At 48.0% G+C, this 17,737-nt stretch overlaps 7 protein-coding genes across 7 annotated transcripts; 4 read left to right on the plus strand and 3 right to left on the minus strand.

The window, feature by feature from the left end:
• Positions 1-263: 263 nt before the first annotated feature.
• Positions 264-2,122, plus strand: HO133_007358 (uncharacterized protein; the record flags this gene model as incomplete). The annotated part of the gene is made up of 3 exons (XM_037298249.1): positions 264-307; positions 360-1,891; positions 1,953-2,122. 3 exons carry the CDS (start codon positions 264-266, stop codon positions 2,120-2,122), a joined length of 1,746 nt encoding a protein of 581 aa, XP_037156884.1.
• A 607-nt stretch (positions 2,123-2,729) lies between these two features.
• HO133_007359 (uncharacterized protein) lies at positions 2,730-3,705 on the plus strand (the record flags this gene model as incomplete). Its single annotated transcript, XM_037298250.1, has 2 exons — positions 2,730-2,907; positions 3,242-3,705. 2 exons carry the CDS (start codon positions 2,730-2,732, stop codon positions 3,703-3,705), a joined length of 642 nt encoding a protein of 213 aa, XP_037156885.1.
• Positions 3,706-4,460: 755 nt separating this feature from the next.
• HO133_007360 (uncharacterized protein) lies at positions 4,461-6,681 on the plus strand (the record flags this gene model as incomplete). The annotated part of the gene is made up of 2 exons (XM_037298251.1): positions 4,461-4,742; positions 5,005-6,681. The coding sequence occupies 2 exons, from the start codon at positions 4,461-4,463 to the stop codon at positions 6,679-6,681; spliced, it is 1,959 nt and encodes a 652-aa protein (XP_037156886.1).
• Positions 6,682-8,347: 1,666 nt separating this feature from the next.
• On the minus strand, positions 8,348-9,513 carry HO133_007361 (uncharacterized protein; the record flags this gene model as incomplete). Its single annotated transcript, XM_037298252.1, has 3 exons — positions 8,348-8,601; positions 8,846-9,389; positions 9,445-9,513. 3 exons carry the CDS (start codon positions 9,511-9,513, stop codon positions 8,348-8,350), a joined length of 867 nt encoding a protein of 288 aa, XP_037156887.1.
• A 3,131-nt stretch (positions 9,514-12,644) lies between these two features.
• Positions 12,645-13,319, plus strand: HO133_007362 (uncharacterized protein; the record flags this gene model as incomplete). The annotated part of the gene is made up of 2 exons (XM_037298253.1): positions 12,645-12,773; positions 12,879-13,319. 2 exons carry the CDS (start codon positions 12,645-12,647, stop codon positions 13,317-13,319), a joined length of 570 nt encoding a protein of 189 aa, XP_037156888.1.
• A 1,502-nt stretch (positions 13,320-14,821) lies between these two features.
• Positions 14,822-15,294, minus strand: HO133_007363 (uncharacterized protein; the record flags this gene model as incomplete). The annotated part of the gene is made up of 2 exons (XM_037298254.1): positions 14,822-14,906; positions 15,053-15,294. 2 exons carry the CDS (start codon positions 15,292-15,294, stop codon positions 14,822-14,824), a joined length of 327 nt encoding a protein of 108 aa, XP_037156889.1.
• Positions 15,295-15,731: 437 nt separating this feature from the next.
• Positions 15,732-17,235, minus strand: HO133_007364 (uncharacterized protein; the record flags this gene model as incomplete). Its single annotated transcript, XM_037298255.1, has 6 exons — positions 15,732-16,134; positions 16,220-16,250; positions 16,327-16,391; positions 16,444-16,561; positions 16,618-17,005; positions 17,053-17,235. 6 exons carry the CDS (start codon positions 17,233-17,235, stop codon positions 15,732-15,734), a joined length of 1,188 nt encoding a protein of 395 aa, XP_037156890.1.
• Positions 17,236-17,737: the final 502 nt, after the last annotated feature.

The raw sequence follows: 17,737 nt of genomic DNA on the forward strand, positions 1-17,737 counted from the left end.
CGTCAGACAACGAAGGGGCTTTTCTCGCTTCTCAAAGCCAATAAGGAGTGATTGATGCGGCTCAACTCCAGGCGGATGACGAATACTCTACCCGCCGCTAAAAGTAAGCCGGGACGGGAGCTATAATATATCCCCGCAAGTGTAGAGTCATATTTACCTTACATACTTAGGTATGTTTGAGAAGCTTCATCCTACCTCAGTAGTAATCCCAAACAACTCACAGCCTTTTAAACAGTCCGTCGGTTCCATTTGCAACGATCAAAATGAGAGAAGCTATTTCTTTCGGGGAGCTGCCCATTGAGATAGCGTAAGTCACTGAACACTGCCCTTGCAGCCTGATCCTGATTTGGCACTTATAGATCTTACATCTGCACCTTTCTTCAGCAACAGGAAGTTTCAAAACTTTCAGCTACTTCCAAAGCCACCTACCAGCTCTTCCGCCCAATACTCTACCGGCATCCCAATGTCTCATCTTCCACGTCCCTCACGCTTCTTTCTCGAACCTTTACCAGAGCAACATACATGGGAAAGGCAGATCACAAGTGGTCAACCCAAGAGTGCCTGGATCAAACAAAGACCTTGGATCTTACAATCGACCAGATTAAAGATAGTGCCAGAAACAATGACCAGCCTCCAGCGGCCATCTTGGTCTCGCGTTACATCCAAGCTATCGTTCGGCGATGTCCCAACTTAGCAATCACCCTTCGCTTTGCACATTGTCAATGCAAATCCACACCCGTCTCAGGTCTTGACAGTGAAACGTTCCCTCGAGTTACCAAGCTCATCCTCTATGTTGGACGACACGACCCACAGGAAACCCATGGCCGCGCTCATACAAGTTGCGTACCGAACGCCAAATTCTGGCGTCCTTTGGTCAACGGCGTTTCATTCCCAGACTGTTTGAATCTCGAAATACGTCACTACTGGGCAACCAGTCCACCTATGCATGCAAGTCTCGACTTGCAGAAGCGCTACACTAACGTCTCGACCAATTACGGCAGCTATAATATGCGCAATCCTCGTGGAATTGCTGGCGGCAGACTTAACAGTAACTTCGTGGACACTCCATTGAGAGCAGATCAGATAGTAGGCCCAACTAAAGGTCTGAAAAGGTTCGAGAGCATTGTGCTTGAATGTCCCCCCGAGCTTGACTCTCCACTGCTCATGCAATTGCTTGGTAATCCAGATTCGGTGGCTGTGAACTTGGCAAAGCTTGAGCTCCGGTTCTGCAATCTTGATTACGAAACAATCTCAAAGTTGCTTTACCATGCACCGCCCAATCTGAAGCATCTTGTACTTCTCTGTTGGGACGATGATCGAGATTACCACGGCTACGACGCTACAGAATGTCCGCACTTGTGCCCGTTGATTAGAGACTTCAGTAAGAAGCTTGTCCATCTGGAATATGCTGCTCCTACAGTCTGTCGTGAGCTTTTCTTTGATGATCTCGAGATAGGAAGCTTGAGACATAATGGTATCACGACTGGCCTTGGAACGGAGGGGGGCGCAATCGAAGGTCATGAAAAACTCGATACCCACGCAATTGGGGAGACTGTGCAAGCTTGTCGTAGACAGAAGAGATCGAAACACCGCACTGGCCGCATCAAGGAAGCTATTGCGACGGCCAAGGCGCAGAGCGGAGGAACAACGACGTCATCTCTTTTTGGCGGGGGTACCAATGCAAATCTTGGTGCTGCTCGAGCCCGAAGAGAAGCCGAAGTATTGCTCGACGAGGAGGACGAGCAACGGGCCCGTTTGATTCAAGGGTCCAAGACACCCTGGTTCAGAAGAATAATAACGTGGCACGGTCTCTGTCAGCCGAACGATACATGGGAAGAAGTTCAGCTTGCCGCAGATATGGAGGAAACGGGCGTCGAATGGGTCGTTGCGAGTAAGTCCGCCATCCTCATCGGCTAACACGGCTTCATTGGCGCTAGCTGACGCTGTCGCAGATAAGGACCTTGGAGTCGCAAGCCAGCATTCCCATGGCAAACTTCCCATTACCTTAGAGATTGGCAGGGCTTTCGAAGAGAAATTCGACTTTGAGCCCGGTCAGTTCTTCGGGACCCAGGCTTCATGCGAGGAATCCGACCCAGAGCCGGACCCATTTGATGAGCTCTAATGCACTGACACGTAGATATTGCTCAAACAAAGAAGGCAATATGATACGGTGTGGTATGTTGTGTATGGGATTCAGCAACCCTCTCAGGGTCTCGTTGGATATGCTGTTCTACCTGGAGCCTCTAGCAGCCTGGCGATGCATTGCCATTACTGTGGGACCCTTTCCTCGTCGACTTCTCCACTTGCGGCTAGATTTCTCCTTGCCACACTATTGCACACTGCACCCATCTCAATGCATGATGCGTGTCGCCGAGCTCGAGTCACTGAGTCAGTTGCGCTAGTATTGCTGTTAGGGTCATGCGCTAGCTCGATATTACCAAAGCATTGGTAAGCGAACTTTGCAAAGCATAATGTCTCCATACAGTCTTGCAGCCAATGGACAGTACGAATGCTCTCCCAAAAGGGTTGTTCCCATGAACGGATGCTTTCGTAGTACCCTGTGTGCTGAGAAATATTTATGCATCTTTGGAACCGCTTACCGATGCCGTAGGGGCATATCGCGGCTCAAACGACCTTTGTCCACGGACAACTCTCTCCCATTGTGTCTTCACATATCCCTCCATCAGAACAACAGGAAATCTCACCGTGAAACCCATCCTCCCCCTAAAATGTCCCAAATCCCGGTCACAGAAGTCTGCATCATCGACCTCAAAGCCCCGTACGACCTCAAAGACCCCTCCACTCCCGAAGGTGCCATCTGGGCATCCTCCATCTCCACCCTGAAAAAATGTCCCGGCTTCCGAGACATCTACACCAGTAGCGTCGTCGAGGATAGGGGCAAAGCCCGTATGTTTCTTAGTAAATGCCTCTTTTCCTTCCCCCCTTTCTTCTTCGCCCCAGGCATGGTGTCAAAGATGTGGCTGTTTGAGAAGTTGAAATCTTTTGAGTTTGGGTATCAGTTTGAAACACTGCGTCGTTGGTGATCAATCTATTTCCAAAAAAAAAGGCGTTCAACAGCGCAAGGAGATCCTCGCTGGAGTTGATTTTGTCGAAAGATATGAGCATCCGTACCCTTTCGACTGCCAATTTCCCCAGCACCTAGCCTGCCTCATTACCCCAGCCCCCTATTTTATCCCCCTCAGTCGGTCTGCCTGCTTACACCATCGCGAATGAACCCCAGACTGGGACAGCAAAGCAGACCACCTCTCCTTCTACGACACGCCCCACTTCCCGGCCTTCCGCGCCCAACTGCTCTCCCTCTGCGCCGTCCCGCCGATCCCGATCCACGTCCTCTTCCACCCCGCGCAGCCCAAGACCCTACAGGCCCCCGTCACCGAGGTCGTAATGGCCTACTTCCCCCTCGCCATCACGACGGAGCAAAAGGAGAAGTGGGAATCTATATGGCAGGGATTCGTGACGAAGGTGGGGGGGGAGGTGGAGGGGGTGAGGGATGTGCATGGTGGGTGGGTTGTGGAGGGTATGGAGGTGGAGGGGTTGGAAGGGGAGATGAGGGCGTGGATGGGGACGGTGGGGTGGGAGGGGTGGGGGGCGCAGAAGGGGAAGGCCGGGGAGGGGTTGGTGGGAGTGTTGGATGGGGCGGAGGGGTTGGTGAAGAGGGAGATTTATCATGTGGAGCTGACTTGAGTGCTTTCGCGTTCTCACTCATTCAAATGCTGCTGAGAGTGGTCGTTACGGTTATGTGAGAGGAAGTGGCCAGTGTCATGCGTAGGTAGATCACAGCAGCGCTGTTGCGGTATAGCCCGAGTCGCGCAGTATCGGTTGTAATGTGAAGAACAAAGTAGTGAGGGTCGAATTTTCCAGCTTCGCGGGTTTTCTCGGACGATTTCAGCGTTTCGAGCGTCAGGAGCTCAACATGGAAAATAAATCCCCAAGGTCTTCGAATGAAAAAATTGGGGGAAGAGTGATTGAACCAACCACGCTGGTGCCGCTCTCTAATTTTTCATGTCATCAAGCTCGAGGCTCTGATGCGCGAAATCAGCGCTATCGTCACCCCGTGGTAGGCGAACTCTGATGCTGTCCCAAAGCCGGATGAAGACGTGGACGTGACTTCTCTCTGGGTCGCCATCACCAAACTCTTCGGACTTTGGTAACGTGGCGGAGGGGGAAGGGTAAGCTGCTGCAACAATGTTACACTCTTAGGGTTCTCTGAGACTCTCTCTCAAGCATCTTCTCTTACCGCACATAGTTTATCGTCACCATTGGAGTGATTAACTTCGATGAATGAGGCTGTTCGCCTGTCTCTTCTTTGCTGTGCTTTGATTGACGGTGGTTTTCTGTATAGGCTGGTCAAAACAAAGCTTTATGTCGGAATGGGTTTCCAAACCACACTTGAGTAGTGTTTGAGCAAAATTTTTGCATTCTCCAAGTAGCCCTCCAGCATGGCAAAACTCGGCATCATAGCATCCGTGGTCCAAATCGCTGACGTTGGCTTACGTCTAAGCATCAAGCTCTACACCTTCGGTGAAATTGTTTCGAACGCAGATAGATCCGTTATCTCCATATCCAAAGACGTATCCCTCACCTCTTCCGTTCTCAAAGAGCTGGGATCGTTGCTTGATAAAGATGAATCGAGTCGGATGGTCTCGGAGAATGCAGTGCAGACCGCTGGTAAGGTCGTGAAAGAGTGTTTGGAGGTTTTCGAAGAGATAGATACTATATTGGTGAAGAAGATGCCAAATTTGAGAGAATAGGGCCGGGAAAGGAGACCGAAAGCCGTGGTGCTGCTGGAGAGAGTCAAGTGGTCATACCTACAGCCAAAGTTGCAGTTGCTGAGGAGCAACTTAGATAGATTGAAGAGTACGTTGTTGTTGATGCTGAATGTCATTACCTATGCTAGGCAAGTTGCTGGAAGGTATGACCTGGTTTTTTTAAGATGTTGTTAATCCAATAATGGGTCTTCGCTAATACTATGATAGATCTTAGCCTTCTTCAGTGATCAAAGATCAGAGATCCCTAATCGAAGATTTGGCGAGGTCCAATCAGGACTACATACGCAACTTCGAGAGCTTGAAGCTGGGGATCGAAGACAATCAAAGCACAAAAGAGTCATATTCACAAAAGGGTGGGACTAGCAGAGAGATGGGTTGGCACCTACAGGAGCAGCCACAGGTAAACTCTCAGCGTGGTGCACCTAGAAAGAGAAGTGACCCACAAGAAGCCCATGCACCACACATGAACACAGGCGATATGTTCCTTAGTATCAGTGTTCAGAACATGCCTGTGAAGCAGGAACCGAATGACACCAAACCGCAGCGGGAGATGCAAGACAATGAGCCGGCAGAAGATGAACTCTTCTCCCATCTCAAGCACTACATTAGCCTCGTCAATAACCTACTCAACGAGGTCGACGAACTCAAGTACGACATTCGAGTTGATAGCCGCGATCGAGTCAAGGTCGAGATCTTGCGGACGTATAAGCACGAAATGAAAATTCTAGATACTCCCGACCAACGTTTATGGGGCTCAATGGCGGCGAAACCTATCGCGCCTCTTGTAAGCGGTCTCCAGAAACACTTGCACCAAGCTCAGCAGCGGCAGAATCAACAGAGGGTCAAGCAATATCAACGTCAAGATACCGTAGGGCAGTGCATGATGGCGCCTCCGATTGTTAATCCAAAACCTTTTGTGCAAAGTGCGGATTTTTATCCACAGCAACATTCGTACATGAATAGCAGCGAACAACCATCAGCAGCACCGACAATGTCGCACTCAGCCTTAGCATTTGGCTCCCAATCGCGACGAGACGTGCCTCAGACCTATGCTGAGCCAAGCTGGATAGCGCAGGGTTCTCTGGACTTACCAGACTCCAAGAGAAGACAGCCCAAACCCGAAATGTTTGGCGAAACATCACTATCAGCTCAAGGTGCGGGCACATCGGTGGACGAATGGCACGCATCGTATTATACGCAACTGGCACAAATGCAAGCACAAGACCGGCAAAAGGAAGCTTTTGATAGTTTCCTGCTATCTCAAGCAGCCGCAGCAACTACTGCGGTCGCGTCAGCTCAACCGAGCTATGACTGTTCGATGCCACAAGCAGCAATGCCTATTGAAGCTACTTCACCTCTCCCATGGACTTCTCCTAAGACATTGGACTCACGATCCCAAGCTGATGGCTATACTAAATTGGACTACACTTCCAGCAGACTCGCTTCATTAGACGATAAACCCCTAGAAGACACTTTTCCTGGTGCGGTAGAATCAGTCAGCGCAAAAAAGTCATCCACTTCATTTAGAAGATTTGCGAGGAAGCGTATCAGAAGTAGCAGTGACCTGGGAGGCCTCATTCTTCATAACCTTACTCTTCCCAGTGCCACAAAGTTAGCAACAACGCCTGATCGTTCGACCCACAATACAGAGACTAGGTCGGCGACGGCAGAGTCAGCCAGGCTCGGTCAACTGAGAGGCACGAAAAGGAGGAAAGATGGAAGTCCGATTCGTCTCAAGGAACGAATCATGACGACATTTGATTATGGGACACAATGTGTAAACGGAGTCAATCATGATCCAGATCCAGATACTCCTGATGGCAGACGAAGTGTTGTAGACGATCTCATCGAAATGTGGACATTGTTGCCCGTCAAGAAGGCTACTGTGTGACGTGGGTCGCTTCATTTCTTCATTCTAGTATTGTCGCTACTCCCAGGTATTCAACGCGCCAGTACACGATCAATCATTCTTGCTGTAGGTCACGATAAGCATGCTAGTACGCAACTATGTCGTATATCGTCAAGGACTCAAAGTCACTCTGCATAAGTCTTGATGCGTATATCTGAAGCGTTCAGTTGGCCAGCCACATTGTCAGGTTTTGCCCATTTTTCATGTGATAGAGATAATTAGCAGGGACTGCAGTTTTGCCCGTTGATTATTATACGTTCCATTTGTGTCACGCATCTGTTATACTCTAGCAACAAATTCCACGTTCCCCAAACCAGCAGCAAGGAATGGTCGAATTGTCTCCTCAATAGTACCTACAATTCGTACGTCTAGCTCTTTGATTTCGGCCCTTTTGCCCACACCGTGCGACAATGCAGCACTTTCTTCCTATTTCCACTTGTCTGATTCGAGCAGGTAGTGAAGTTAAACTCTTTGAGTGCTGTAGCAGCACTACCGGCATACTCGTTCGATCATTTCGATCATGAGATTGAGAACACTTCGAGATTCAGGCCAAAAATAAAGTTCAGGGCATCTAAAAGCCGACAGTCGAGGGACAGGAAACCCTCAGAATCCTCGGATCCACTGTTTGTCCACAAAACACTTGTTTAATTTTTGTCTCTGCATCTCCGTCAGATATTTCCTTCCTACTATTAGCAGACTCCTCTGCGCCCCTCGCCGCTTAAAAAGTCAGAATACTCCTTGCTTCCGAGATCTCTTTCTCTCTCTCTCTCAACAATGAATAAATAGAACAGCAGAGCTTCCTTCAACACTTCTATAGCGTGTGACCCGAAAGCCTTCCCTCACAGTGCTGATTCTCTATTCAGCAGTACATACGCGAATACGACGTTGAATTGGCAGTCTGTCTGTATACGGTACAATTGAACCCTTACATCTGTCAGTATTGTTTCCACATGACGGTTATTTAGTATTACCTCAACACTGTCTTGAACTTCAACGCACATGTACTGTAAGCAGGTACTCTAACGTTTTACACGGATTTGGATAGGAAGTGAACCTGGCTGCAGGGGGGCAGATCACTATTTCGTACTCACATTTGTAGAACTCTTACCGAATCATACCCTCCCACCAAATTTTGGGGCATGATTCAGTAGGTTGTCATAGTGACCTCAAATCACAAAGGAGAGGATCCGTGATCTAGCCCGTTCGATCACGGAAGTAAGGAAATTTTCCCGACCGCTTTAAGTTTACATTAGATGCTCGTACGAAGTTCCTTAATGTTTTATATTACTTGTTTGTTGATTACTTTCTTACTCGCATACTTGCTTACTTACTCTCTAATCCTACTTGCACGTGTTACTCGCTTGCTTACTCGCTTGCACATATTATTTACTTGCATGAGTTGCTTACTTGTACGAATTGCTAGCTTACACACGTTGCTACAACGATACACGTCGCTGCAGACAGACCTGGCCTGATGCCCCACCGAAGGTGGGTCTGAGTAGAAAACCTTGTCAAGCCTTATTTTTCCGCTGCGGCCCTGTTATGTCACATATTTTACCTTGGGTTAACCGAGTGATTGATCCGAGAGAGGGCTGAGAGGAGGCTAGTGAAATTATTGTGATTACTTTTAGTCAGTCCATAAGAACTGCTAATATAATGTAAGTGAATGTAGCCATTCGAGATCGAGCGGATTTGCGGAATAACTGTGCCCTGAGATACCCTCCACGACACTAGTGATCTTCAGTTCCAACTGCTTCACATCGTCCGCACATCCACGGGCTTCGAATACAGCTGCGAGATTTCTCATGCTTATCACGACGTCCTGATCAATTGCATCCCATTGCAGTGCTCTAAGACTCCGTGTAAAAGACTTGAGTTCCAGCTCTGCTTCAGTCCAGTGTCCTTGGATCCAGTGAGTTAGCGCCAGGTACTCGGTACAGCCTCCCGATACCGAATCGAGCTGCGCGTCTTCAAGGCTTCTTTGTCTTGCGCTGACGACCTGCTCCAGAAGGTACTGTGCGTTGCTTCACTTCGTCTGGTCATAGTATATTGCGGCCATACTCGCCATACATCGGAGCAAGTCCGGATGATCCTGTGGTAGAGAAGCCTCCCTGAGGTCCATGACCTTCACCAGAAGTGCTTCAACCTTCCCGTGTCGCTCTTGATGGTGATACTTCCAGGATTCTAAAAGCGAAATTTTCACATGATTGATAGTCGCTTTGCTCAATCATAAGGTGCATCGGGACACTGCCCAACCAAGAAGTAGCGAAGTGGACAGGGCCGAATGTCTCCGGCATGGTACGATATTCCCTATGTGACAGGTTGACGACGTTTATCAAGGAGTCGGACCGCCAGTACTCATGGGGCAAATTGGGATTTCCGAGATGCCCGGTACTTGTCAAAGCCTCCACCGCGGCGTTCGTAAAGGAGTGATACCCGTTCTTGCGAAGATTGGCTACTGCATCTTCAAGATATCCTATTCTTGGGTCACTATGTCCCAGGAGAGCACGGACTTTAGTCACACATTTCGCCGTACCAAAGCCAAGGCTGTGGCAGAACGCACGCTCAAATCGAGCATGATCTTGGGCGTCGTCCGTCGTTTGCTCCTCGGTCAGACGTTCAAGACATCCGAATGTATGTTCTCTTATTCGGTAATCTGCTTTGATCAGCTGACTAAAGCCCTTGACCATCTTCTGTTCAGTCAGTAGAAGATTTCATCTCTTATTTCATCTTTTTCAGACCCACCGAGAATTTTGGCTTTGGAGCCAGCAACATTTCGGCCTCGGCTCCGAAAGCAGCTCCGAGTCTCGCCATTTGGATCGTGACTCTTGGTAGACGAGACATAAGTGACTATTTAGCTTTGGGATTTTAGCTCATGTACACGAGCGCAATCTGCTACCCCCCGGAGTCTCTCATTTGGCTCGACCTGAGGTTGGTCGTCGACCGCATTGTCAGTGCGGGAAGCAAAAAACTTGATCCATAATGTAACTAATCCTAGCGTGTATACATCAGCTTCTTTGGCCGCACTCAGTGGAAACCCTCGATGATGGTGCTCAGGAGCGTGCCATGGAGGCGTCTGAGGAAGCAAAACAATTATATCCAGAGTCGGTAACTTTCCCCCTCTGAATATTAACACGTTTTCAGGTTTGATGTCGCCGTGAACAATGGCCGTTGACCTGATTACTTCATTACCATTTATCGTGACCATCCGGGAGGCTTACAGCGCAGCTGCATACTCTGCATTGCCATTGCAATATCTACGCAGAGATCCAGTCTCTCTGTCAGGTCTCATGAACCGGCCCAGGTCGCCGAAGGGCGACTTCTCAAATACCAGCACCGGTCTAATGTCTTCCCTGTCCTGGGGAATATTCCAACACGAGCCTTGGATTTTGATGATGTTCGCATGGTTCCGGTTCCAAGGGTGACCGAGCAGAGCAATATCGGATCCTAGAGTCTGGAAACCGCTACGAGAATCACTGAATTCAATATGCTCAAATGCGTCGCTAAGATCAGTTCTTATTTTGATATATGTTCGACGTCGTGCCGCTGCCTACATTATCCATCGCTGGCTGCCAGGTAATTGGAAGCAGATCGATTCCGCGCCATTGCGCAACAGCAAGGAAAGAAAGGAGGTCCCGCGGCAGGGCTGGTCCTGGTCCACATTCTGGTGTAGCGCTGCAATCCGTCCTGCTGCCGAAGGAGAAGACGCTGCATGTACATGCTGTTGCCCGACTCACTGCCACCTGATAGTCCGCACTACAATACACACGAAGAGTACCACGACAGTAAAGATAGTTGCTTCAATACGCCAGCTCTAGGCAACAAATTGCTGTGCTACCTACGGAGGTCGGCAACGAAAGCCAAGACTCCTGCGCCAAGAGGCCTGGACAATTGCGCCCTCAGCCCAGTTTGGGGCTCAATGCCCGTATCACAGACCCCTAAAGTCCCTCGGGGTCGGCAGAATAAACTGCACTTACTCTACAGAGTGTGTGTGTGTGTGTGTAATTCCTACGTCGGAGGGGCGCCCCTCTAGCCATATAGGCTAGAGTGGGACCGTTTTTCCCCACTCGGCCTTTCGGCCATATCCGGTTTTTACGTATAGTGTGCTATCTAGAGTGACCCATACGCCTAAAGAAAAGAAAAGAAACAGTACTGATTAAAGGGTTGTCTTCGGGCCATGCCTCCCCAATTCTGTCCCGTCTCGCTTCCATCGAAGTTCCTCATTCGTGTTGTTCGTCCCATTGCCTTCCGTCCAGTGTCAGTTGGTCGGTTGGCTTTCATAAAGTCGCTCGGGGGGCGGTGTCTTGAACACCCTTCTCGGAGTGGGTGTCTCTATGCTCTGTGGCTATTGTAGTGAGGGGTGGCGGCGTATATAGGACATATTCTCTTTTAAAAGACCGTTATCGTACTATAATCGTACCCCAGCTGCTATAGCCGCTAGGTTAATTATTTGCATCTTTCATACTCTCGGATCCCGTGCTTGGATAAAGTCGTTATACTACTCCCCAATCCATAACATCTAACCTAATACTCGAATAATTCCTATCTCGCGAACGGGCTCCTAAAGATCCGTCCTAAGAATATCTTCTATATCGGTTTCTCTAAGTATACTACTGCCATATCGCATGATAAGTATCGAGTGCGTCCTCTCCCGTACACTAGTGGTTATCATCTATAATATCGCCCCGAAATAATAGATTATATATTCGCTCGGGGGTAGATCAGCCAGCTTCGCTAGGAAGTCTTTCGTAAGGGGGTTTATTCTCGTAGAGATCTTCTTATTTATCATAAGAACGTGCTATCTCTTAAGGTTCTCATCTTACATAAAGGCTATAACTTCGAAGCGGAGGTGTTTGGATTTAATTATCTACTATAGATCGTCTAGCTCCCCTAATAGGGCGATATAGTTACTATTATACTCCCTTAAGAGAGCATTTCATAGGTCTTTAATGATGTCACAATCGGTTTCGATCCTATCTTCTCGACTGTATCTAGAGCTATAGGCGACTATCTTTAGATATAATAACGTTAGTGTATTCTATACTATACGTAAAATATAGCGTTCTTATATCTCTTTAAGTGCCTCGATCGCGATAGTTATCGCCGGGAGTGAAAAGATGTTACGGAGTATTATGGGCGAAGCCGAGGATAATAAGGCCTAACTTAATCGGTTAAAAATTATATCTAAAGTCTGTTAGCGTAAATAAAGATTTAAGGGCTGAAAGTTAAATATAATCCGTATTAAGAGAAAGATGAAAATTTCGAGGCTGTGTTTAATCTCTTATTATAAGATACGGTTATCGATTATTTCGTTGATAGAATAACTATTTTCCCTGGCAACCGCCTATAGTAAGAGTATTCTATATATACGGTTTCGTCTATTAATTCTATAGGTAAGTATACTATAAGCTATCTACTCGAGGGAGTAAGATTAAGGAGATAAGGTTGTATTACTATAGGTAGGTATTGAGTTCGTTATACTCTTATATATTAGTCTGAGATTTAGCCGGTCTTCTCGAGTTTAGAAGCTCTCTCTCTCGTTGCCGTTCCCGCTGGAGGGGAATATCTCAGGGAGTCGATAGCGCTATATATCGCAAAAGTCCCTACAGTTTAACCTCGAGTCTATGTCATGAGATGCCTCAGGGATACTCATAGGGCCACTAGCGTAGGCTTGGCACCGCACATATCTGCCTGCAGACCACATAGATAATTAACATCTTTTACACCACACACATATATGAGTCAAACCATAATGATTCCTTAACAATTGGTAGCAACACCTGGCCCTACTTCATAGGATATCCAGGCGTCATCAGACGTTTACGCAAAGCCCACATCAACACCTAATAGTGTGACGCTCCAAGCCGGACCTCCAACACACTCGCGTCATCGAGTACCTTTTGACACCCCGTCCTATCGATCCTTTCACTAGGCCTGTCGATATCATGAACTCATACGCTGCAAGACTTGCCTCATTCACGTCATGGCCACACATATATCCAAGTGCCTCTACCGTAGCCCGTGCTGGCTTTCATCGAGAATTCGACCCTACTTTTCCATCCCCGGATCTAACGGTGTGCTCACTATGCGGTCTTGATCCTTGTGACTGGGATAGTGACAATCCATTCGATTTCCACGCTACTCGATCACCGGAGTGTCCATTCGTACGTGCAACACAGCAGAAGAAGAAGCACCGGAATCAGAAGACTCGCCAGCAATATACGAGAAGGTCTCTACAGCCAGTCACTCAGTCAGCTACTCAGCAAGCCACTCAGTCATCCACTCAGTCAGCCACTCAGCAAGCCACTCAGTCTGATACTCTACAAGAGGAGGAACTACAACAGGCAAATGCGGAGAATACTGCGGAGAACACGGCGGAGAAATCAAGCGGCAGCAAGGCCTTCAGCACCAAGAACACAGGCTTACTCTTCAAGATCCCACGTTATATGCTCTCTACGATTCCACGTCAAATCACCACTCAGCAAGCGGAGAACGACACTACAACTTGGCCTGTCATCCCCACTGCATTGATAGGATACATCACTGCAATGACGTCACAAGAGGAGGATCTACTGCGTCGATCACAGCCAATTGGGCCACTGCAGGAGGAAGATCAATGAGGAAGATCGGACGATGCATATTTGGACGAATTGAAACCGTCCGATGTCTTGCTTCGACATCCATTTCATTATTCAAAAGTTTTCACTACGGCAGGAGATTTTGTGAGATCCACACCACTAATTAGCCCGGTGTCTCCACTCCTTTCCGATTTTTCGAAAAGCACACATGCATGTATACTTCTTGCCATGAGGACATGGCATTTCTCTGTTTTTTGTGGGCAATTGTCATGAGATGCCTCAGGGATACTCATAGGGCCACTAGCGTAGGCTTGGCACCGCACATATCTGCCTGCAGACCACATAGATAATTAACAACTTTACACTACACCACATATATGAGTCAAACCATAATGATTCCTTAACAGTCTATGTGATATATGCCTTATTTTACAGAGTTAAGATCGAGATATTAATCCTACCCTATTATTCGAGGCTATAATAAAACCGCGAGATATCTACTTCCCTTTCTAAGATCCTCGTAAACCTTATCTCTTACGCCGCCTATCACTTTTAGTATTATACTTATTCTATTAAATTTGCGTATTTATCGTTCTATAGACTACGAGATTATCGTATTTAACTATAAAGTTAAGAAGGCTCCTCGCTATAGCGCGCATCGAGTCTTTAAACGTAAAAAAATCAATCGATATAATCGATATATTCTCAGCTTATTAAGAGGTATAATAAATTACCTTCGGGTGGGTTATAAGAAATACTGCGTTTAACCTCTAGTCGTAGGGGTAATAACTTCTAATAATAATATTCTATTATTATTAAGGGGCGATAATGGATAATAATATTTCTCGCAAAGGCTAACACCCACAAGATTTCTAGACTTCCCGAGACGTCGCGTTAAAGTGCTTTTAATTAACATTACGTCGAAGAGTAGAAGATAAGTATAAAAAGAAAAGAAAATGATGCTAACAATACTAACAAAACAGCCCATAGGCAAGGCGACTAAGTGTCACCTGCCCGAGTACTTTACAGAGTAGGGCCCTCGAAAATCGCAAAACATATCTTCTACCAACTTTTATAACTCAATAACGAAAGCTTCAACGACCAGAACCTTGGTGTATGAATTACTCTGATCGTATAACTCTACAACTTCCCAACCGGAATGATGAGCGCACGTTGAATGGTTGAATAAATATTCGACTTCAAAAATCCGCCACTGTGAAGTTTAGTTTGCCGACCCCGAGCGTTCCAGGGATCAGGGCTCCTACTTTAGGGCTGTCTTCCGAAATTAGGGTTAGGCGGGTACTAGCGCAAGCAGAATCATAATGCACTGACACTGCAACATATCTGAAGAAATTGCGCATGTCGAAGCGTCATCTGATCTGACCAGCTTCATCACGTGTTACCAGGACGATACTTTCATAATACATGACACTTGCCAAGTATCGTCTCCTCTCAATCTCTTGCGCCCGTGTACGGGTGAAGCTGCCTCCGTTGGCAGAGCTCATGCCTGTTTCCCGACTTCCACGACGCCCTTATGCGACGCCCTACGAAACAGTCCATATAGCCATTGCCAGTCCCGTGTTGACCACCGGCAGCCAATACGGTATCTCCATCCTCCACTGACTCCACCTGTGATTGTCTAGATCAGAAGTGTCTCTTGACAAACATAAAAACCAAGAACGAAGACATTCCGCGGAAGAAATGGATCTAGAGAGAAAGGAAAAGGGGAACTAGCTTACACGCCCATCAGCGACAAACACCCCGACAGGACCGACCCCGCCACTCTCGTCGCCGGCAAGGCTACACCGACAGAGGCAAGGCACATTGCAACACCGATGACCTGCGTGAAGGTGACGGCGTCCAGGGGCACGAAGGGGAAGGCGGCGAGGGTGCCGTCGGCTTTCGCCATGGCGCGCTTGTAGAGGGACGGGGTGGGGGAGAAGGGGAGACGGGCTTGACCGCCGAGGAGGAGCTCGAGGGAGAGAACGGTGGCGAGGACGTGGGGGAGCGGTGACATGGTGTACGGGTTTTGTAATGTGGGTTTGCAGGTGGTTGTATGATTATCGGTGAAGAAGGGCTTTGGAGCCTATTTTCTTATGTAGTAACCTCTTCAGCCTTGCAAGGCTGGAAAACACACGGATTTTGGGTCGGACCTTATCAACAGATCGTCAGATCGTCGGATCGCCCCTAGATTTCAGGCGCCCCCGTCCGTACTCGTAAAACAAACCGGTCCAGATCAAGATTAGATAAGATCGAGACCAGAACATCCATAACATCCATAATTTCATTTGATTACATGTAGGTGCTTTACGGTAGGACCTGCTTACAACAGAGGTAGCAGATCCTCGAGTTTTGATCAGTCCAGTATGTACAGTGATCCGTAATAGCGCTCAGTACACACTTGGCATATGCAAAAACCACTTCGCTTCTTGGCATTGCGGGTCGTTACACCAATCAAACCACATACTCCCCAATAGCATGCACCTCACCATCACCCACATATTCCAAATTCGATCCCGTCTCCATCTCCCTGCCCCTCTCCGCAAGATGCACCTTCTCCGGAATCGACATGCTAGCCTGAGACTCCAGGTCCTCCCACCCTTTGCCATGATTTCTACCCTTGTCCTGATAATAAGACAAAGAAGAGGGCATGGCACTCGGCATAGTATTAAGCGTAAGTTTGTTGAGTTGGACTTGATCGTCGGTGTCTATTGCTAGTGTGTTTTCGGAAGTCTTGCGATATCTCTCGGATGTTCTGCGGTATTTGAAGTAACGAAAGATCGAGGGGCGTGAGGGATTGAAGAGGGGTTTGAGAGTCGGGATGGAGGCGGCTATAATGCCGACATTTATTTCGAGGCTGTGGCACGATAAATTGTGGTTAGCAGTGGGCTACAGAACGTAGCGAGGGACGAAAAGATATTTCTGGAATGAGCTGGACTTACATGGCCCAGACGGCCGATTGGATTGAACCGCCTATGATGTATGTCAGTACACTTCAACTTGTTGGACTGGAGATGATTCTGATTGGGCTGTCGCCGCTAGCACTTACCCTGTTCTGCTCCAGAGGTACCATCGGTGAACAGTGTGGTCCGGACAATGGCACAGATTCCGGTGCTATTTCTTGATTTAGCCGCGCAACATCTATGGCGTGGCCAGGAGATCTCACAAGTAACCCAGTCCCATCAAGATACAAATCCCAATCTTAACCGTGAATCTCATCTGTATGTTCCACATGAATACGATTGGCAAAGTGGCGAGTATCCAGTCGCATAACACCGATGCTCCTGAAGAATATTTAGGTTTGGCTCGATCGTAAAGTAGATGATTCAGGGTTACTTACCGCCGTTGAAGTATCCTATGTCAATAACAGTCCGGGGTGACCAGCAACTGCCTGGCAAGAGCGGGTCCCAGAGCTTCTGGACTGGTGAACACTGGGCCAAAAGAGAGACAATGGTAGGAATGATGACGGCTGTGGCAAAGACCATGACAGCATATAAGCCCCATCTCCATTCTCTCTTCGTGCGGAAGATGCGCAAAAGGAACAGACATATCGACAATCTTGTGCAGAGTCCGGAAAAGATGCCGATTGGCGCCGCTATCGAGCTCCACTTCAAAGCTGTAGTGACGTCGCGGAGCGCTTCAGCCTTTGTTGAGTAGTCTCCGGCGAGGTACAATGCACTATAGTGCACTGTGAGGCTGGTCATCGCACAGACGATGAGAGAAAGAATCTGATTTCGGTTAGCTTGCAATTAGTGTTGGTAAAAAGGGTACATACCAGAGCCAAGACAATAACGGCGTCATCTAGTCCAATGCTTTTTACGACAACGGTCCTAACATAGACCCTAATCAAAACCAGAAGAGTCGCAATAGCAACGAATGTTGACTGTGTAGCAAGGTAGGCAGTGCCTCCCTTGTTGCTTGGGTCAGATGATGATGCAGCTTTGCTTGTCGTGGCCATTGCAATTCAATGGCACACAAAAAAGTCAAACCTTGCCCGTTGGTGTTTTTGTTGAGGGGGGATTTTTGATGAGTGACTTGTGGGGTTGACACATTTTCTAGAGGCTCTGGTATTTGAGTCTGATCTTACAATCGATGACAGCATCGTGGGTCGCTCACTGTACACACGGCACAGCCTGACAAATCAATGTTTCATGTGTTTGCGAAGAGTGTGGCATTTCAGCCCACAGGATGGCTGTGCTGGGCACCTAGCCAGGAGCGAAGAGGGATCGATAAGCATGTTGAGAAGCGATTCCGTAGCGGCGTAATTTCAGCTGAAAGGCTAGATTGCTGGAACAGATCTGCCATTGCCGAGTTTCGGTAATCTGCAAGCGATCTCATACCTGTACACCCCTTCAGGTCGGGTCAGCGTTCGCGATTGTCAGAGTAACATATGCGGGTTGAGGGGATAGGGTATGTCTATGCAGAACACAGATTTGTTTACTTTAACAAGTTAGGGTGTG

This window comes from Letharia lupina (assembly GCF_014066315.1).
Source record: "Letharia lupina isolate WasteWater1 chromosome Unknown contig_3, whole genome shotgun sequence".
NCBI classification, from domain to species: domain Eukaryota; kingdom Fungi; phylum Ascomycota; class Lecanoromycetes; order Lecanorales; family Parmeliaceae; genus Letharia; species Letharia lupina.